Raw genomic sequence first — 20,484 nt, forward strand, 5'->3', positions numbered from 1 at the left:
AAAACAGTGGTAAGGTTTAAAAATTTCCTTTGTCCGTCTTTTTCCTCACGTATTGTTTTAGCCTTTTTTTTAAATGACTAAAACTGGACTAAAACCTCTTTGGTTTTCGTCGACTAAAACTAGACTAAAACTACGAGGAGCAGAAATGACTAAAACGTGACTAGAACTAATGAGGATTTTGTCCAAACAACTAAGACTAAAACTAAATCAAAATAAGCTGCCAAAAACAACACTGCTCCAGAAATCTGTTTTTTGTGAAATTTTTTCAGTTTGCTTGGTGATTTTGAAGGCCGGATTGGAGCCTCATGTGGACTGGTTTTGGCCCACGGGCCTTACGTTGGACAACCCTGATGTAAGAACGACATGCTTCATTTGGAGGCATTCAAACATCCCGTGTGTTTCCATCCCCTTCAAGCCTCGGGAGTGAAACCAGAAACCTTCGTCCTGTATTCTGAGTGTTAATCTGACCTGATCAGTTTGAGAGGAATGGTCAGAGGTCAAAGGTCAATCAGATCCAGGGTTTTCCAGCTGAGCTCAACGTCTCCAAAGCAAACAAGCATTCAGCACAAAATGTCAAACTCGTCTCAGCGTCTTCATGCAGCGTGAGATGTGCTTTGTGATTTCCACTTACTCCAACTTCACTAACACACACTCACACTCACACACACTTCCTGTGGCGCTGGCGTCATGCAGCAGATGGAGTCGCGCTCCACACTGACCTGTCGCCGCCGCTCCGCTCAGGGCTTTCAGCCCAAACAGGCTGCAGTAATTTGTCTACCGTTCATTGAGCGACAGGAGGAAGGAGAAGACGGGTTGAGTGACTGATGCTCTGAGCGCCGCCGCGCCACGCCATCGGTGTCTGGGCTCCACTCACCTCCAGATTCCCTCGGGCTTTCTTCAGCACGCCGTGAGTCAGAGACACTGCAGAGAGGAAGAAGAGAACGTCTCTGATTTACACCTTAGATCATGTCAAACTGATCATCTCATTGATGAGCATCTTCATCAGTTTACTGACTGTCTAACATCTGGATTTGGATATATATACATTTTTTTTTTTTACAAATATGAACAAGTGAACGTGAAGAAAAATGCAAGTTATATAAAAATAAACTGGCGTCTGTCATGAGACAACAGAAGAAGGGCTACAAGAGTAAAATACTGGAGGAGAGTAAAAACAACCAAAGGATTTGGAAAGTCATTAATAGCATTATTCTGGGAAATCATGATAAATTCAAACTTCCCAATTATTTTATCAATGGTTCTAACAGGAGATCACTTAAGACGTACTGTTGAAGATTTCAGTGACTGTTCTGCGGGTATTATTGGCCCTACTGGTGATAAACAAGATAAGTTTGATCTGATAGATTAAAATTGTAAGAAAACTAAAGAACAAAAGATCAACAGACATAAATTCCATTGATATGTTGATTATTAGAGAAGTCTTCCGTTATATTATGAGACCACTCACACACACATCTAATTTGTTTTCCTGATAACATGAAGCCAGCTGAAACACTGCGCGGCCAACTCCAGATCAATATCGCTTCTTCCTCAGGTTTCTAAAATACGAGGAAACTCTGTGACACAACTGGATTCATTCATCTCTAAACATGAAATATTAGGTGAAAATCAGTTTGGATTTAGAGAAAACAGAACAACTACTCAAGCAGCAATGCAGACGGCACAGGTGTGCTGAAGTTTGTTATTTTGTTTTGTTCTTGGAGAAACCTGAAGGAACTATTGAAAATCCTCAAATCCTGGTTTGATATGAATAAATGATCTCTGACTATCAAGACAACAAAACTCGTGATTTTTGGAAAACAAAAAGAAACAAATTATAATATTGAATTGAAAATCTGTAACGCTAAAACTGAACAAGTTTTTGATCGACCACAAACTATCTTGAAAAAAAAAAAAAAAACACATTGATGATATAAAAGGGAAGATTTCAAAGTCACTGGAAGTTCTGGACAAATCAGGAGACGTGTTGAACTACAGGGCTAAACTGTTCTCTTATTCTTCCTTCCATGGCTTCCTGTGGAAATCAGCCACCAAATCAAATAGAAACACAATAAATATCTTACAGAAATGAGAAAAAACGTTTCAGAAACAAAAGAAATTATTTTTGTCACACAAATCCACTATTTACCAAATCACATATTATGAAACTGAATGACTTGTTTTTTTCTAGAATAATGCAAATTCTGTTTGGAGTAAACTCACAGTCACTTCTAGATTCTTTCAGAAGTTGTTTTTAAAAAGAGAGAGTCGGTTTCACCTGTGTGGTGTTTCGGTTTTCGCTCTGTCCAAAGCAAACAGCTGTGAGGAGACGAGTTTCTTTCACTGGAGTTAAACTTTGGAGAGACGTGAACATCGATTTAAAAATGTGTAACTCAGGCATGTTGTAAAAAGGATGCTTTGCAAATCAATTTTTGAGAGTTAAAATTGTGAATGATTTCTTTTCTTTCTGTGTGTTGTTTTTCTTTCTTTTTTCTTAATTTATGTTATATGACAGCTGAAAGACTGTAGATACAGTTCAGGAAGCTTCCTGCTTCTGCCTCATCCTGTTCAGTCAGCTTGTTAAACCCTTACAGTCGTTTTGTTTTTACCGTTTTCATTTCCATCTGGTTTATGTTTCCAATTATTCACTTCTTAAATCTTCCATTTTATTCCTCTGATTAATAAATAATTGCCTCATTTTTTTCTTTCTATTGGACTATTTTGTCTTCTGTGTGTTTAACACATTGGATTTTTTCTCTCCTGAACAACTTGAGATGAAAATAAAATATTAATGAATTAATTACTGAAAACTGTCTGATGGGCCACAGTCAATAGGTGAAGATGTCTGAGGTCAACAGAAACAATAAAACACATCTCAAGCCCTTCCGGTGTGTTTGGCGTGTTTTGCTCACGCTGGTCGATGATGACTCTCTCCATCCCCTCCTTCAGCTGGTTGGTCGTCCGCAGACGCTTCACGGCGCCGCTCAGCATCCTCTCCTGCTGCGACAGGCGGCTCTTCAGCCGGCTGATCTCCGTCTTCAGCAGCTCGTCCTGCTGGTGGTGGCTGCTGCCGTCTGCCGCGGCGCCCCCCGCCGGCAGAGAGACCCTCCACAGCAGCTTGAGCAGCCGGCCGGCCTCCTCCATCAGCTGCTGCATGGCGCTCACGCTGCCGGACAGAGTCTGGAGCTGCTGCTGCTGCTGCTCCGCCTGCCAGAACAAACTCACGGTTAGCGACACGCCTGCTCACAGACGGACTCCCAGGATTCCCGGACGGCGTCCCCGACCTGCTCGTCGCGGCCGCGCCGCTGGAGCGTGTACACACACTCCTGCAGCTGTGCGTCCATGCAGCGCGCCAGCCGCCGGCCCTCGTGGATCTGCTTGCGGAGGGCGTTGAAGTCTTCGATCAGGCCCAGGACGTGGCGGCCGTGGCGGCCGGCCCACATGCGGTGACCCGGCACCAGGCGGGACGGGGCGCCGGAGACGCTGTCGCCGGAGCTGCTGCTGAGCGAGCCTCCGTCCACGTCTGGGAGAAACAAGAGTCCGGCGTCAACCTGTTCGCTTCACAGAGGACTCGGAACGCCGCCTTGACTCCCCCCTGCTCTCTTACCGTGCTGGAAGCCGGCGTGCTCGCTGCGCGTCTGAAAGGCGTGCTGGTGAGCGTCGGCGCCGTCCCGACCCGGAGACCTGCCGCCTTCATCTGGGACACAAGCGAGAGACGGCGGCTCGTCAGCCGGCAGCTCGCTCTGCCTGCGCCCGGCGGCGCGGCGCGGCGCGGCGCGGCGGCGCTCACCTGGCGACGACAGCAGGTAGTTGATGTTGATGGTCTCGGAGCGGTTGGCTCCTCGCAGCAGCTGCTCCTCCAGACGCTGCCGCAGCGCCGTGTTGGTCTGGATGCTTCGCTCCAGCTGCAGCCGCAGGTGGCGGATCTCGCTCAGCAGCTCGCTCAGGTCCACGGAGGAGGAGGAGGAGGCAGGGCCGGGGCCAGGGGCGGGGCCGAGGGCGGGGTCCTGCACGGCTTCCCTGCACTCTGCATCGTCACAGAGAAAGTTAGAGCGTTTGTCCAGCAGAGGGCAGCAACGAGTCCATGTTCCTGGACTGTGAGTCTCATTCAGTCTCAAAGCTGATTTACACAAAAAACATGATTTCACATTAAAAAAATTAAAAGGTATTAATTCTTCTCAAATCAAACAAAAAATCTGCATGAAATCTTAAATTCACATGAATGCTACGTTCAGAAAACCTTTTTAACTTTTTCAATACTTGCAAAGTTCATATTCTGTTTCAAAATGACGAACAAAAATATCACAATAAAACAATTTATTCTTTCAAATGTTGAGAAATTAATCATTACTGCATCAAAAAGTGTATTTTAATCAGTACAAAAGTGTTAAAATCGAGAATTCATGTGGGGAAATTCAGATGACTGGAGGTGAAATACTTGTCTTTTAGATCAGATGGAAATTTAGACTCAGCTCAGGACATCTGTATCTCTTTATATTATTTTTTTTTTACGTTATTATTAACAAAATACATTAAAAACACGACAAACAAGGAAATCTATTAGCTCCAGTGATCATAACTGAGAGTAAGTGAAACAAAATTGAGAGTCACATTTCACATGTTGACTTGATTTTTTTTTCTGGTGTTAAAGTGGAGATGTTTCCACTCTTCGGCTGCATTAAACAATGAAAACCCCAAAGCTTCCTGAAATGGCGGTGAGGCGGCAGTGTGTTACCGTGGCGTCTGGACTCGCTCTTCATCTTCTCGTGAACTTGCAGCTCGACTCGGAGCGACTGGAGGAGGTGCTGCGAGTCGGACAGCTGCTGCCTCTGGAGCTTCACCTCGCTCTGCAGTCTGGAAACAAGCATTCAGGAAACAGCCGTAACATTAGAACCACTGATCAACTCTGATGGCTTCTTTACGACGGCGCCTGACGTGTTGAAAGCAGCCAGTCTAACAATCTGACAATATGATGTTTTCTATTAAACAGACTAAACCCTGATCCACCCTGTCACACTCATACACACTCACACACACAGTCCCAGTGAGTGAAAGCGAGAGGAGTGAGTCCTGGTCCCAGTGTAAACGAGACTCCTGGTTTTTAGTTTCAGCCTCACTCAACTGTGTCAGTAGAATCTGGGGTTAACGGGTCACCTGCTGCTATTGTGTGTGTGTGTGTGTGTGTGTGTGTGCGTACCTGTGCAGCTCCTCCTTGCTGTACTGCAGTGAGTCCTGCAGCTGGGCGTTCTCCTGGCCGCTGTGCTCCAGGCGCTCCTGCAGGCGGCCGTTCTCCTCCCGCAGAGCGTCGCACTCGCTCCTGCTCTGCTCCAGCTTGGCCGTCCGCCGCGCCAGAGTCTCTCGCAGCTTGTCGTTCTCCTTCTGCTTGTCTGACGGAGAGAAAAACAAACGAGTGTAACTCGTGAAGGTGATGGAAGCACCAGTTTTACCCGGGATGGCTGGAGTGTTGTCTTCACCTCTGGACCCCAGGCTCAGCTGCTCTTTCAGGGCCTGGTTTTGTCCCCAGAGGAACCGAACTTCATTCGCCAGCTGACTCTGCTCTTCGTTACCGTGGATGAAGATGTTGGTGGCCGCTGCACGCAGATCACAAACTTCAACCCTCACCGAACTGATCGGGACGTCGCTGCTCGAGAGGCACGCGGGCGGCGGCGGGCGGCGGCGGGCGGCGGCGGGCTGCTCACCGGGGTCTTTCTCCACCTCGGCCAGTCTCCTCTCCAGCTGCTCCCGGAGGCGGTCGTTGGTGCGGATGCTTTCCTCCAGACGCTGCCGCAGGGCTCGGATCTCCTGGAGATGCTCTGCAAGCAGATCTAACAGACGCAGGCAGGACAGGGAATTACATGCTTGAACTTACTTGTTCGTTTAGCCAACAAGAGGAAAACAACATATTGCAACAGGAAAACTGAAGGCCTCACGAAGAACCGCACAACAAAACAGTAAATTCAGAATCTTTACCAGGATTCATGCTGCGACTCTGCCGATCTGTGATCTTTAGCGATTCGTCGTCTTCTTTGTGTGTTTCTGACTGGAGCCCCGAGTCCTGCTCCTGAGTCTGGTCCTGCTCCGGGAGCTGGGAGCCGGTCTGGGCCATGATGGAGCGGTGCAGGTCCAGCTCGCTGCGCAGGGTGGCGTTGAGCTCCTCGCTGCCCCTCAGCTGCTCCTGCAGCCGCCCGTTCTCCCTCTGCAGGCCGTGCAGGCGGCTGGCGGCGTCCCGCCGGCCGGGCGCGCCCTCATCCTGGACTCCTCCCACAGCGGGGACGGAGGATCCGGGCCAGTCGGCCGGCTGTTGACGGCCTGAACACAGAGACGAACGGACAGAGATGAATAACTTCACAATGTTTGCAAAATAAAAGCTTTTTTTAAATCATTATCTTTTAAAATGAAATCTAACATGGAGAGAGGAAGCGCTGAGACCTGCAGACCCCCCAATCATCAACATGCTGGACTTGTGTCTGCACTGTCCCTCACAGCCGGTCTCTCCATGAACCGGATAGCTGCCACTGAATAATGCAGCTCGGCGAGGAGGCGGACTGAAAGCGGACACCCGGCCCGTCCTTGGCCCGCATGCTTTGTCTGTCGGGCCGCATCGCTGCCGCACAAAGGATCTGAGTGGAAAATAAGTGCCGTTACAGGCAGAGACTATACCGCCTGGACCCGTGGACAAGGACCCCGGTAATCTCAATGACATGCCGCTGGGCAAGGCACTGAGACGATATGAATATTTAACGAGGCGCACGCAGTACATCCTCGTTTAGCACGCGTCAAAAAGACAGTTTGGATTAGTCCATTCTGTTTACTGCATTTAAAGGTCCAACTTGTTCTGGTTTGAATTAAACTATGGGGGAAATAACATCTGTGACACTTGATGTTTAAACTGAGCTGTTGACAAGCAGGAGATTCGGCGTGAGAACTGGCTGAGGAAAGTCTTACAGTGCGCCGGGCCGGCGGCTGGCGAGGCGGGGCTGCTGTGGCAGGACGACGCCGTCCTGTCGGTCTGGTACAGATCGGACTGGGAGCTGTGGTGGCTGCCCAGACTCTGGCCTCGGATCTGACTCTGCAGGCTCTGGATGACTCGGTTCTTCTCCTGCAGCTCTTTGGCCAGTCTGGAGGGACGTGGGAGGGAGAGTCGTGTTAACAAGCGCGCGGCTTCGCTCGGCTTTCCGGTGAACAGCTGCGGTTTATCCATCACGTCATCGCGACGCTTCAAACAAACAGCACTCGAGAAGCAAGACGGGCAGAGCTGAAGGAGGAAATGGAGAAAGATGTTTTTGTTCACATGAGTTCAGCGGAAAAACAGCTGGAATCTGAAGGGGGGAAAAAAAGAGAAGTGGGGTGGAGTTCACTGCAAACGTCACGCCGTCCGCCAGCGCCACGCCCACTCACAGGTCCAGCTGCTCCCGGGTGCTCTCAGCCAGGCCGAGGTTCTGCCGGACGAGGAGGCTGACGTGCAGCTGCAGCAGCTCTCGCTCGCCCTCCAGCTCCAGGCGCAGGTTATCTAACTCTCGCTGGATGCCGGGCAGGCTGTCAGGAGGCTCTGCGCCGCCCTCCTCGCGGGAGATGAGCGACTGCGACGCCTGACGAAGCTCTCCCAGACTGCCCATGCGGCGGCAGGAACACGGGTTAATGCACACTGTGGCTTAACACACATCAGCATGGACTGAACGAGTCAACCGTTATTTACCTGATCGTTTAATGTTGAAATCAAAATTTACTGCCCAAAATAAAGCAATAAATAAAGAAAGTTCTATTCTAATACAATCTATTTGGTGCAGATGAGCAGAAATCAAAATGTAAAAACTGTCAAACAATTTGAAGAAGGAGTTGATTGTCAGTGACGCGTTGTGTGTTTGTTCCCCTTTCATTTCTACGAGACACCAGTGACCCATTTAGGAGCGGAGTAACCTTAATGTCTCAGTTCACCCTGACAAAATTAGGCCAACAGCAGGACGCTGTTCACGTCCAACAATACACACACACACGCACACACACATAACTGTGGGTCAAAAGCAGGGTCGGGGGGTGGGGGGGTGGGGGGGGGGGGGGGGGGGGGGGGGGGTGGGTGGGGGGGTGGAAGCGGGGGTGTTTAATAGGGTCATGAGACAAAAATCAAAACAGCAGTCAGCAACCCCCATCGACCTAAAAAGCAGCGACATGTCGACAGGAAGACACAAACAAGAAAATAAATCTAATTAACTACATTAAAAAAGGAAGCAGAACATCTCATAAATATGAAGACCAATAAAATAAGGAAGTTAAATTAAAAAAGGCATGAAGAATGTAAAAAATAAAAGCCAAATAGATATTTTATGTTAAATAATGACAGTGACTTAAGAGTAAATATGATGATCTGGAATAGTTTTGTCCGTCCAGCCTTTTAGAAGCTCCTGGATGAGATCATTAGAACTGTAACAATACAAAATCTGTAAAATCAAGTCAACTGAATTGACCTCCTCATACTAACGTCTTAACAGCTGAAACAATCCTTCCTTTAGAGCCTGACGTGATGCGAACAGAATTTTATTACTACTTCCTTTTTAAAGCCCGATTAATGAAATACATCATCGAGGGCAGGAATGTGAAAATCAGCTCTGAAGGCAGACGAGCCAAACGACACAAAGCCGTAAAGAAACCGATGTAAATAAATGTTAAATCTTACAGCAATAAGCTTCACTTTAATAGGATTGAGGAACCTTTAATCCTATTGTGTGTCTGATTACAGGATTAGTAATTCTCCTCGTTTCTTCTGTATGTCTAGAAAATTAACTGCAATACCAACACAAAGCAAAGAGAGAGGTTTTTGGAAAATTCCTCAGCATAAAAATCAAAATGAAAACAGTCATAATAAATTCTCCACTTGCTGAATAATGTGAATAACGTGACATAAAGGATCGGTGCGGTCGCTACAGAACGTACCTCCGCGACAGTTCCAGAGCTGCCACATCCTCATTATCCAGATGAGAATCTCCTGCAGGAGAGCAGAAGAGACGCCGTCATGAACCGTCCGTACAAATCATCCCTGCATGACTGCTCTCTCCTGGTGGCCTCCACTTCCTCTCGGTGCTGACGCTTTTTAAAAGCCCTGATTCAAAACTGACTTGAAGCTACAGCGCTCCTCTGACAGGATTGCATAACGTGTGCGGGTTTGTGCAGAACGTTTGCGCGGCTACCTTTGTCCAGCCGGCCCTCCAGCCTGTCCAGGATGCTCAGACTCTTGTCCAGCTGCTCTCTGGCCGCCACGTAGGAGTCCACGTCTCCGGCCTGCGGCAGCTCCTTCAGCGCCTTGCTCAGCTCCTCCAGCTGCCGGCGCTGCAGAGCGCCCAGCCGGCGGCTCTCCTTCATCTGCTGCCTCAGCTGCGACAGCTCCCTGGCCTGCGACTGCACCAAGGAGTCCAGTCTGCGGAGGACACACACCGAGGGCGTGAGTGTGGAAATGAACAACCACAGTCATCAGCATTCATCAAGATGTTACAGGACAGGACAGGACCTCGCAGGTGAAGTGGAGCGACTGCGGCTCTGCTGCAGCTGATCGCTGCTGCTTCTGCTGAAAGTCTTCTCTCTTTCCAGGTCCACATTCAGATGGCTGGAGCTCCTCGTGGCCTGGCTCTCCCTCAGCTGGCCGCTCCTGTGGCTCTTGTTGGGGCTTCGGTCCTCTTGGGGCGCGACTTCATGGTCCCTGATCAGCGACGGGTCAGACGGGCTGGCAAGGAGGTCGCTGGAGAGCGAGCTTCTTCGCAGGAGACTCTGCATCTGGAGGATGAGTCTGGTCTGGTTTTCCAGCTGGACCTTCAGTTCTCTGACTTGTCCCTGGAGCTGATGAGGATCCTCAGAAGCACCGTACTCGTCATAAACCTGCAAGCTCTTCAGACTGACCTGGAAACAGACGGCAGAAGGTGGAAAATTCACCAGGTTTCTGAACATTGCAAAGTTGAATATCCACATCAGCATTAACATTTCAGCCTAAAGTCCTCTTGAGCGGGCCGGACTGGGGGAATAGCGCCAAAAGCCTGGCTTTGAGGCGAAGTGACAGAATACCTTGGCTGAGCTGAGTGCCGGGGAGCTGGGGTACGGCGTGCTGGAGTTTGAGTCCAGGTTTTCAGTGGAGGAGAAGGCGGCCTGTTCACGTTTCAGCAGAGAAGGCAGGCTGGAGGCACTGCAGCTCGGGTTCACGCCAACCTCCAGATCTGGAAACGCCATCAACAGAAACGTTGAGGAGAACAGGAATGTTCAGATCAGCAAAGTGAACGTGACAGAGGCCTCAGAGCTGAGAGGAGGTCAATCATTCGAAATACAGCCATATCGAAATAGGACCATAAAAAAGAGTGAAAGGTTAATGAGTGATCGGAAGACAATCCCAAACGGAAACATGCAAGAATTCATCGACGAGCCATTCGAATGAAAGGAGCAGTGCAGGAAACGACCCGGTTGAAACCAGAAAAAAAGACCGTGTTGTTATGAGACCCAAACAGGGAACGTTCATCAACGTGGAGAGACAGTGTGTTACAGTCGCCTTTGTCCTCATGCAGACACACACACATCGGAGGAATCTGTCCACTCTTCGGATTAGTGTCCACTCAGCAGACAGACATGCAGAGTCTGCCTGGAGGCCGTCTACCTGTGCTACTGCTCTCTTCCCTATCGTTCTCACTCTTGCCACTGGTTTCGTAACCCAGGTCCTGCAAATCCACCTGCACGCCCTTGTCATCCTGCTCAGGAGCTGGCAGTGGAAGCAATATACGTTTGTGGTTAGGGAGGAATCATTTAAAGCGCACACAGACTTAGCTCCTACAGTTGTTCCCAATTATTTTGAATTGAATTAACACTGCAGTGAGAATTTAAACTGCTGCTCACATACAGAAGGAGACGTGCGATCCTACCTTTCCTCGCTGTTTCAGGGGAAGACGTGCTGGTGCGAGCAGTCCGCAGCTGCTCCTTTAGGTTTTCACAGGTTTTCTTCTTCTCCCTCAGCGCCTTGTGCAGAGCCTCCAGCTGGGCCTGAACGGCTGGTGATAAGGCTTTGGCGTCCTGGGGCGTCCTGTGGACCTCGCTCTCTCCTTTGTGCCTCCTCTCTTCCTGCAGCTCACAAATCCTCTGGGAGTAATCGATGATGACCTTGTAGAGGAGGCAGAGATGCTGATGGAGCTTTTGTCCGTTTGTTCCAGCCGAGGCGGGCTGACCGCCGCTGGACTTGGAGGCCAGACGGCCCGCTCCCCTCAGCTCCTCCTTCACTTTAAGAGCTCTCTGAAGTTTGTCCATATACAGCTGGAAGTCGGAGCTGGTCTGTGACGACCGGCCTGAAGCTAAAGAGCTCGCGTTTGTACAGTGTGCTGCTAGAGAGGCGACGGCAGACTCCGCTGCATCAAAGCAGTTCAATATAACTTGGATAATTTCTTGATTGGAACCATTATCATCAAGGCCTCCTGCTGTGCCATGCTGCTCCGGGGATTCCTTGTCTTCGGGTGTTTCTTTGCCGTGTTGCGCAGCAGCCTCTGCAGCTCTCAGCTTTTCCTGCAGCTCTGCGTTCAGCCTGTTCTGCTCCCAGAGCGCCTCCTGCAAAGAGTCTGCATGCTGCTGCAGCTCCTGCAAGGAGCCGTCAGCACCGCCACAGACTCCACTCGAGCCCTTTTGATGTGAAGAAGCGTTCACACGCTGCAAAGCGTCCTGTATCCTCAAACAGAGATCAGCACCGGCTGGATTCCCCTCTTGCTCGTCAGAACAAGCGATGGCTTCCTCTGCCGCGTTCAGAAGTTCGACCAGCTGGTGGTTGAGCGCCTCCTTCTCTTGCAGGGCTTTCTGGAGCTCCGTGCATCTGCCGAGGACAGCGACAGAGCCGGGCTCGGCCTGACTGTCCAGGCTGCAGGCAGTCAGGTACGCGATGGTGGATTCTGCAGCCTGCAGAGCTTCGGCATACTGCCGATTGAGTCGATCTTTCTCCTGCATCTGGGAATGGAGCTCTTCCCAGCCAGAGAGCTGCTCGGTCAGCTGGCTGATCAGAGTTTCTTTCTCTTGACACTCCTGATGAAGGAGCTCCAGCTGAGTGAAGAGAACAGAGATAGACTGGCTGTGATCCGCTGACGCTCTGGGTTCAGAGTCTCTGTCCGACTCCGCTGGACTGTAGCTGCAGGGAGCAGGTCTGAGGGTGGCTGAAGGGGAAACACTTTGCTGCACCGATGACGAGTCCGATTCTGAAGGCAACTGTTGGTCAGACTCATAGTTCTCCTCCGATGGAAGCCGCTGACGTCCATCACCCTCCACTTGGCTGGAGGCCGCGGATGGACAGCTGCTGCTGGCGGCCTCGGCTCTCAGCCTCACAGGCACAGGCAGGCGAGATTTAACTCCGGCCTACAGTGGAGACAGAGTCATAGATGGTAAAAACAATGACAGACGCCAAGCAGAAAGTCTGGAGATGTTTCTGATAATGTATCACAACCTACCCTGTGTCTTGCCACATGCTGCTTGGAACTCCTGCTGTGCGACTCCCTCGTTGTCAGACTGGCTGTTTCATCTGCAGTGCTGTCAGTGGAAGTGAGGATTTCTCCATCCGACGCCTCATTCAAAGCATTTTCCTTTCCTTTCTTCACTTGTTTGATGGCATTACAGTCTTCCTTTGCTTCTGGGTGCAGCGTTTCCAAACTCTTTCTCATTTCAGACTGGCCTTCACTGCTGTTTCCTGAAGCGTCTGTGCTCTCCTTCTCCTTGAGCTCAGCAGATTTCTGCTCTTTCAGGAGACCCCGCAGCGCCGTGTTTTCTGATCTGAGCCTGAGTACCTCCGCTCTGCAACAAGAAACGCTCGATTAGTCTTCAGTTGAGGGAAGTGACTCTAAAGCAGTGCAGAACCTGAAGATTTTTGGATAAAAGACCCACCTCAGGTGTGGAATGGATGTGAGCCCACAGTCAGTCAACAGAACTCTGATTGCAGTTAAATCTCTGTTCCTCTCCCTGGATTCTTTCTCCACAGTGTCCAGAATGTATTTCCCAGACTGACGTGATTCTCTAGCCTGAGTGAGGCCACTGCCCAGGCTTTCATCATCCGACAGCGTTCCAGACATGACCTAAACCCAGATGACACAGACATTAGAAGTGTTTATTCGTCACAGATCTTTTTTAATGTACAGTATTTAAGGTATTGTCATGTTATACCTCTTCGGGTTCGATGGCCGCCTTGCTCTCGTCCTGCTGACCGGGGAGATGCGTCCTCTGTCTGTGAGCTAATGGCTGCTTCTCCTGCGTCTTTTCAAGCTGCTAGAGTAATGGGATGGGAGGCGAGTATGACAAACGTGGCTCGGTAAAAGAAAACTTAATGAGGGAACAGAATCCATAAAACACTGCACAGCAACAGCAGAATGGCGTGATGCGTCTAATGTGGCATGGCGGCGAACGACCATTTCATGGGACACAGAGATAAAAGAAAAACAAAAAAAAAAAAAAAAAAAACAGGGACTGATTAGGAAAGGAAAAGGACAGAGAGACAGAGGGTAGATTCTACTGCTGACAAGAAAAACACTTTCTAGAGGAAAAAAGGCCACAGAGCAAAGAGACATTAGTAACAGGCTGGACAGATCAGAGGTTAAGATGTAGGTTCAAAGGTTAGAAAGGAGCTAAAAAAGGTGGATGTTAGACAATGACTCATGATTCATTGAATCTAAATACAAAACACATTCTGTGTAGCTACCATCCTCTCTTCTAAGGTTCAGGAAATCAAACCTGGGATGCCTCAGGCTTCAATACATCCTCCACTGGGGGGATTTTGTGGCGTCTAACCTGTTTCCGTGCACTCCTGCTGGCGAGATCCTCGTCTTCCTTGTCGTGGGTATCACACTCCATTTTTTCCAGTTGTGACAATCGATTCTGGAGTTCACTGTTTGCAGTCTGCAGGCTGTTGACCCAGTCTTGAAGCTCCACCACCTATAGAAATAATTACAGGCAATTCCTTATTCATACTGGCAGCAGGGAAATCAAACTATATTGATCTGAACTAACTCTATCCTCACTTCACCCTGTCGCTGAGATTTGGAATTCATTCTACTGTTTTTGCCTGTTTTAAAATCCTTCAATTGCCTGGCTAATGCTTTTTAAGTGAAATGTCACCTCCTTTGAGCCTGCTGGTTGCCTGACATTTTCAAGCAGTTCCCCTTTTAGCTGTGCATAAACTAAAACTTATTACAACCTGTGACATGACTGCACCTTTGATCACCCAGGCCAAAGTCAGGTTCCTCTCCTAAACACTTCCTAAACTCAGTTTTACTGTAAGACCGTCACTCATGTGTCTGTTGTGATTTTTGTAGTGGTACATCGTATTAAATTTCGATCTCTGATTTTGCTACAGGAAAGACATCCGGTGCAAAACCCAGTCAGCTCTGTAGTGCAAATTACAATGACATGTAGGGGTAAGAAGCCATTTCCTTTTTTCTTTTTTATTCTGAAGCACTTTGTAACCTTGACATACGAATAACATTATTTTCATTACTTTATATGATTGTGGTGGCGGGGCGTGGCCAAGCTGGGATGGGTGGCAGAGGGAGAGAGGAGGAGCTGGAGCGAGCCAGGAGAGTGTGGGGTGTGGGGTGGGGGGGGTGGGGGGTGGGGGGGTGATTGGTCTCAGGTGTGAGTAGTTAGTCATCTCCCTCTCCGCCCTCTCCCAGCGCTTTAAAAAGCGCTCCAGAAGGACCCACAGAAGAACGGAGTCTCGTGCACCGAAGGGAGGTTGTGGACGTTGGGAAATGGCAGTCTGCGTTATTTTGGCGTTGTCAAGCAGGAGGGATTTTTGGTTGCCTGGAGTGAAGCCAAGGAGGCTCTCCAGGATGTGTGCACTATTGTTTTGTCCTGCCTCTAAAGCTCTCTCTCTTCTGTCTTGCAGGTCGGTGCAGAGGGCTGGAGCCAATGGCCCCACCGCATGAACGATGCCAACGCCCGTACCACGCCATGGCCTCTGGCTTTAGAGCCTGATGAGGCCCAGGGGGTGCACAGATGGCTGTGGTGGGTGCCTTCCCCTCCCCACCGGGGGTGGAGGTGGGGGTCAGCTAGGCGGGACGGCTCCCTGGCCTGATTCGGGCAGTGTGTGTATGTGGTGGTGGGGCAGAGGGCCAGAGGAGGAGCTGGAGCAAGCTGGGGAGAGGGGTGTGTGTGGATGATTGCTCTCAGGTGTGAGTCGTTGGTCATCTCTCCCCTCCCAGGGCTTAAGAGCGCTCCGAGAACCCATGACGAGTTTCATGGACAGACTAAGCAGACGATGGTCTGGAGTTTGAGGTGTTTTTTTTATTTTTTGTTTCTGCCTGGAGGGCAGCCAGAGAGGCTCTCTGGGCAGAGTGCGGTTTCTGTGTTTGAGCCCAAATGAAGACCATGCAAGCTGAGGAGGCCGGTGTCTTCCTGCAGCCAAACCCACGGTCAGGCAGCAGCCTATCACAATGATTATATAAGTCTCTAGTATTCCAGGTACGTTACCTTTTCTCTGAGCTCCTGGACGGAGAGCCCAGACAAACTATCATCCTGCGATTCTCCCAAACAGAAGCTCAAGTATGAAGTCTGATCTCCAAGGAAACTCAATGTGTTACCTGCAACATCGCAATCAAAAATAAAGGTTTACATTAAATCGGAGCAGATGCATTTGACTTTGCTGCCAGGTGTGTCTTTTCAATCTTACTGCCATCATTGGCTCCGCCGACTCCTCCTCCGCGGTTCTGAATGGCTCCCAGACGAGCCTGCAGGGACGTGTTCCAGCGCTGAGCGTCTTCAAGCTGGTGCCTCACGCTCTCCAGCTCTGTGGGATCAATCAGGCCCGAGCCTGAACACATGCACAGAGGGGTCACTTACTGACATGTGCATTAGAGCAAGCTTCTGAGGTTGTAGCAATTCACAAGCTGTATTAGAAATTAAGAGCTGGTGCAAGCTTAGTCTCAGCTGAACATCACAACCAAAGAAAGCCTGGCATTCTAAATATGAGACAGTATTGATTACATATCTTTGTAAAATCAAAGTTTTCACAATAGACTAAATTCATCCTAATTGGGGGAAAAAAAATCCAGTGTATACAGAGTAGTTTTCTTGATGCCATTTCAAACTAAAACATCCACATTTCAGATTTATTCTACGGAAATTGATTTTTGTCTTTCTGATTTGAATTTCCAAACGATGAAAATCAAAACCCAACATTTTTCAAATAACAGTTCATGTTTTTTTCTTTTTGCCAATGAATCAAAAAAATGCTATAAATTAGTTAAGCGTAGGGGTGTCAGAGCCAATCCCAGGGACTTATGGGTGAGGGCAGGATACACCCTGGACAGCTTGCCAGTCCATTGCAGGAATAATTATATTTCCAATATTTATGATTTTTGAGATGCACCTCTACACCCATGGAAGATGATCAACTTCAACTAGAAAAATGGCTTTTTGAATCATCATGGTTGTTTACTCAGACTGTCAGTTGAATTTATTCATTCTAAGTAGGTAAAAACAATGGAATCCAAAGCAACAGAAAAAAGTCTATTATTATTGCGGTTCTGTTGGTACATGTGGGATGTGGGAAATGATGGTGGTTATATAACTGAAATAAGGATGAGTGGGAATGACCCTGCTGCAGTCTGTGGGAATGTGAGCCGTAGTGCTGTTACTCACAGCTGACCTATTTATACACCTGGCTCTCTGAACACAGGGCCAAAGGAGGAACATGCACACACACACACACGCATGTGGACAGACACTGGAGTTATTTGGCTTGGACGACTCTCGATGTCACTCACAGTGGCAGCTTCATTCCATCTGAAGGTGCAAGACTTAATGCGGTCAACTGTATTAACTCAGTGATGCTGGGAAATAATAAGCACTGGATCTTGGGGGGGATTAGGATCTATTTTAAGTCCTAAATGGTGAACTCCATAAACCATTATTTAAATCCATCGTAAAATAGCACATACAGCTTTAATGCCTTTATTGATGTTGTTACGTAACGACGCCGTTCATGTGACAGATGGCTGGATGGATTAAAAAGCAGAGGGGTGTTAGAGATGATGCAACGATCAACAAACAAACCAAATGTTTGAAATGGACGGACAAGAAGAGCAGACAGCGAGGTGAAAGTGACAGACAGAGAGAGGACTGGCTGGCAGCAGCCTTTATTATTGTTATTTTTAATAAAGGAGAGACAGTGCAGATGGTGGTATGATCCATACAGAGGGGCTCAACAAAGACACACAGATGAGAAGGTGACGATGTAAAGAGAAGCAAACAGTGGGAGGACCAGGTGGGCATGCTGAATGAAACACAGAAGGGGCATGCGCTGCTGTTGAGAGCAAACACAGCGGACAAAGAAGAAAGAGGCATTTGTGTGTGTTCCCTGTGAGCTACGTATGAATCTAGTTCCTGACTCATGTACAGATTTAAACATCTGGATTTCTCCATTCTCCATTTCTTTGATTTGATTTAATCTCCGTCCTCGTTTACAAGCCAATCTGTTTGCACTGCACCTTCTCTGAGCTTGGATTTCTGCATCTCTCTCTCCAAGTCATCTCTTAGCTCTTCATTTGCTTTAATGCCGTCTTCCAGCTGCTGTCTGAGGAGCTGCACTGCCGTCAGCTCCATCTGCAGAGCGTGAAGACGCTGGACGCTGGAAAACACACAGGCATGAGCACAGAGTAAACAACATAAACCAAATGTGGCGTGAGTGATTTCATTTTCCGGTATTTTGATACCTGTCCTGCTCCTTTACGGTCCTGACGAGGTTGGAGTAGACTTGCTGCTCAGCTCTGAGGGCTTTGTTTAGAGCGTCATGCTCCTGCTGCAAGGCGGTAAGGTTAGGGAAAACCTGAGGATGAAAGAAAAACAGTGTTACAGGCCGAGCATTCAGAATAATGTGGTTTTGTTTGAATTACGTAAAAATGCTTTACATCTTGCTGGCTGTTTCCGCCTATCGTGGTACTCTCTCTTTGAGGGAGTACTGGCAGTGATCGATCCAGGCCAGTGCCGATCACGTCATGGGCACGATCAGGGTGAACATCGCCTCTCTGACCAAGACGCTGGTGGAGAACCTGCTCAGTCACACACAAACCATTAGACTGCTGTGGAATCATCCACTCAGTAACACATCTTTCAAGAAAAAAACTTTACAGATTTACAGTTTGACTGTGTGAATACAAAGAACCTTACACTGATAATCTCCTCCTTGGTCTTGAGAGTGGCAGTCAGGGACTCAATATTAGCCGCTTGGCCTTCACTGCGACCCTCCAGCTCAGACATCAATGACTGAAGCTCGGCCAGCGCGATCTGGAAGTGAAACAGCAGGAGCCACTTTAGAAATCACAGTCAAATTTCGAGTGACGTGAATTGCTTCGAACTCACAGACCTTCAGTTCATTTTCCTTTTTCAGCGCTTTGTTCAAAGCTTCAGTCTTCTGTGCCAACTCCTTCTTCAGAACCACAACAGTCTTTCTGGGAAGAGGGATGTTCTCCTGATTATCCTCGCTGTTCCTCCTGGACAGTTCAGCTTCAGGACAGAGAACAAGACGGTGACTGCAGGCTCGAAAGCAAAATCTTCATATTGGGTGTTTAACGTTAATGTGCTCACCTTCCTTCTCATCCAGCCTCTCTTGCATAATCTGGATGGTTTGCTTGAGCTCTAAGACATGATCTGGTTCTGGCTTCTGCCTCATCTCTGCCAGAAATTGGTCTCGCTCCTGACCGCGCTGCAGGAGCTTCTGCAAAATTACAAAAATATCCACTGAGTAAGCTGTAGCATAGCAAAGCAAATGTCTTCAATTTTAACACAAGGGAAGTGAGCAATTTAGCTTCAGAAAGGAAATAGCTTCCTCTTCTTGTTGAGCACATTCTACAGCTGAACAACTGTGTCGTATCCCAGAGGATCTTACGTTGATGAGACTGTCTTTTTCAGCGAGCAGGGCTCGGAGTTCCGCGGTTTCTAAATAACCCTCCTGGGCCACTGCAGAGCTCTGCTTCTCCACGGTGCTGAGCTGCTGCTGCCTGTCAGACAGCTGTCTCCTCAATTCCTGGATCTCTTGAGTGCGCTCAGACAGCATGCGGTTGTGGCGCTCAGCAGACTCCTGGAAAAAACACAACACCACAGTAATGGCAGTTAGCAAAGTCTGAACTGTATGAATGAACGGCTTTTTGCTTTTCTGTCACTATGAATTCAATCACAGTTGCTTTTCTAGGCACTAGAATGTTTGGGAACATTCTTCTCAACTTCTGTGCACAAAAATCTGACGTGAACTTTTTTTTTTTTTTTTTTCACTAATCACTTGTGTGGAAATGATTTGTCAAAACGCCGTTTCGACCTTGAGAAGTTGGTCCTTGCTGCTAATGGTAGCCAACAGCCCCTTGACAGTGCTGTCGTTGTCAGCGACCAGCCTTTCTCTGGCCTTCACAGCCTCGGCCAGCATGGCCTCCGTGACCTTCAACCTCTGGCCCATCTGTTCAGCAAGGTCACGTGCATGAGTCTGTGAGTGACTGAGCATTGAAGCGGCCATCTCCTACAAGGAGTGATGAGAGTAGAGAAATGAAAACAAATAAGTGCCGAGGAAGGAGGAGACGTACAAGAAACATACAGCAGAGGAGGTGACCCTCTCACCTCCATGTCTTTAGTCTTTCCCTCCAGGGAGAGCTGCAGCTGGCTGATGATGGAGTCCTTCTCCCTCAGGGATCTGTTCAGGTTATCTTCAACATCTTGCTTGGCTCTCTGCAGGTTCTTCAGGGTGTTTTCGAGATGCTGCAGTTCTGCATCCTTTTCCTTGATCATGCCGTTAAAATTCTGCAAGGAGAGCAGCGTACATACAGATGCAGCAAATAAAATCACACAAATGAACGAACAACTGAAGAGAAGTCGAAATTCATGGTGAAATACAAAAAGCTGCTTACATTGATGGTTTCCTCATTATGGGAGAGCAGGTTATTGAGTCTGTCCAGGTCTCTTTCCTTCTCTCTTAGTGACAGCTGCAGCTCGTGAATCTCATTGTCTTTTTCTTCAATGGCAGCAAATTTCTCATCCAGTGCTTGCTGTGAGAGAAAAAACACCATAATGTCTGTTTCAAACCACAGGCAGAATGGTGAGAATATTACACAGGAGGGATACCCACTTCCAAGGCCTTCTCCTTCTCTTTCAGCCTCTGCCGCAGTTTGGAAAGCATGTTATCGTTACTGCCTGGACTTCTGCTTTGCTCGAAGTCTCTGACCATGTTGATGTACTCCTGTTGAGAGCACAAAAGGCATCCATGTTGTGAAGCTATCAGAGCAACCAGAGATTCTTTTTAACTGGAATAATAATGAAGTGGTGAACGATGGGGCGTCACCTGCAGCTGCTGCTCTTTATCGGCCAGGGTGGACGTGAGCCGCTGGATGGTCACTTCATGCGCCTGCAGTTTCCTCTCGGTTTGGTCCAGCAGCTCCTGATACTGATGCTTCAGAGCGCTCTCCCTGTCCCCAATCTCACCACCCAGCTTCTTCAGCTGATTGTTCAGGTCCTGGAGGG

General features: G+C 48.6%; 1 protein-coding gene across 2 annotated transcripts in view; it reads right to left on the reverse strand.

The window, feature by feature from the left end:
- Positions 1 to 6: 6 nt before the first annotated feature.
- Positions 7 to 20,484, reverse strand: part of LOC115382508 (CDK5 regulatory subunit-associated protein 2-like) — a 33,237-nt gene continuing 12,759 nt past the window's right edge. For both annotated transcript variants that reach the window (XM_030084246.1, XM_030084247.1), the window contains exons 14-49: positions 20,306 to 20,476; positions 20,093 to 20,203; positions 19,875 to 20,012; positions 19,588 to 19,767; positions 19,295 to 19,489; positions 18,869 to 19,060; positions 18,568 to 18,697; positions 18,347 to 18,486; positions 18,151 to 18,267; positions 17,892 to 18,032; positions 17,697 to 17,809; positions 17,472 to 17,611; positions 15,653 to 15,793; positions 15,454 to 15,563; positions 13,774 to 13,917; positions 13,153 to 13,254; positions 12,877 to 13,064; positions 12,447 to 12,786; positions 10,890 to 12,354; positions 10,628 to 10,729; positions 10,048 to 10,196; positions 9,500 to 9,885; positions 9,183 to 9,409; positions 8,929 to 8,980; positions 6,946 to 7,118; positions 5,971 to 6,309; positions 5,700 to 5,825; positions 5,475 to 5,591; positions 5,198 to 5,387; positions 4,736 to 4,854; positions 3,791 to 4,027; positions 3,608 to 3,697; positions 3,285 to 3,523; positions 2,913 to 3,207; positions 875 to 921; positions 7 to 774 (exon numbers count right to left, since the gene is read on the reverse strand). In XM_030084246.1, coding sequence (XP_029940106.1) covers positions 628 to 774; positions 875 to 921; positions 2,913 to 3,207; positions 3,285 to 3,523; positions 3,608 to 3,697; positions 3,791 to 4,027; positions 4,736 to 4,854; positions 5,198 to 5,387; positions 5,475 to 5,591; positions 5,700 to 5,825; positions 5,971 to 6,309; positions 6,946 to 7,118; positions 8,929 to 8,980; positions 9,183 to 9,409; positions 9,500 to 9,885; positions 10,048 to 10,196; positions 10,628 to 10,729; positions 10,890 to 12,354; positions 12,447 to 12,786; positions 12,877 to 13,064; positions 13,153 to 13,254; positions 13,774 to 13,917; positions 15,454 to 15,563; positions 15,653 to 15,793; positions 17,472 to 17,611; positions 17,697 to 17,809; positions 17,892 to 18,032; positions 18,151 to 18,267; positions 18,347 to 18,486; positions 18,568 to 18,697; positions 18,869 to 19,060; positions 19,295 to 19,489; positions 19,588 to 19,767; positions 19,875 to 20,012; positions 20,093 to 20,203; positions 20,306 to 20,476 — 7,293 coding nt within the window. In that variant the 3' untranslated portion in view covers positions 7 to 627. The remainder of the gene's footprint in view (positions 775 to 874; positions 922 to 2,912; positions 3,208 to 3,284; positions 3,524 to 3,607; positions 3,698 to 3,790; positions 4,028 to 4,735; positions 4,855 to 5,197; positions 5,388 to 5,474; positions 5,592 to 5,699; positions 5,826 to 5,970; positions 6,310 to 6,945; positions 7,119 to 8,928; positions 8,981 to 9,182; positions 9,410 to 9,499; positions 9,886 to 10,047; positions 10,197 to 10,627; positions 10,730 to 10,889; positions 12,355 to 12,446; positions 12,787 to 12,876; positions 13,065 to 13,152; positions 13,255 to 13,773; positions 13,918 to 15,453; positions 15,564 to 15,652; positions 15,794 to 17,471; positions 17,612 to 17,696; positions 17,810 to 17,891; positions 18,033 to 18,150; positions 18,268 to 18,346; positions 18,487 to 18,567; positions 18,698 to 18,868; positions 19,061 to 19,294; positions 19,490 to 19,587; positions 19,768 to 19,874; positions 20,013 to 20,092; positions 20,204 to 20,305; positions 20,477 to 20,484) is intronic.

Source organism: Salarias fasciatus, assembly GCF_902148845.1.
Source record: "Salarias fasciatus chromosome 7 unlocalized genomic scaffold, fSalaFa1.1 super_scaffold_4, whole genome shotgun sequence".
NCBI classification, from domain to species: domain Eukaryota; kingdom Metazoa; phylum Chordata; class Actinopteri; order Blenniiformes; family Blenniidae; genus Salarias; species Salarias fasciatus.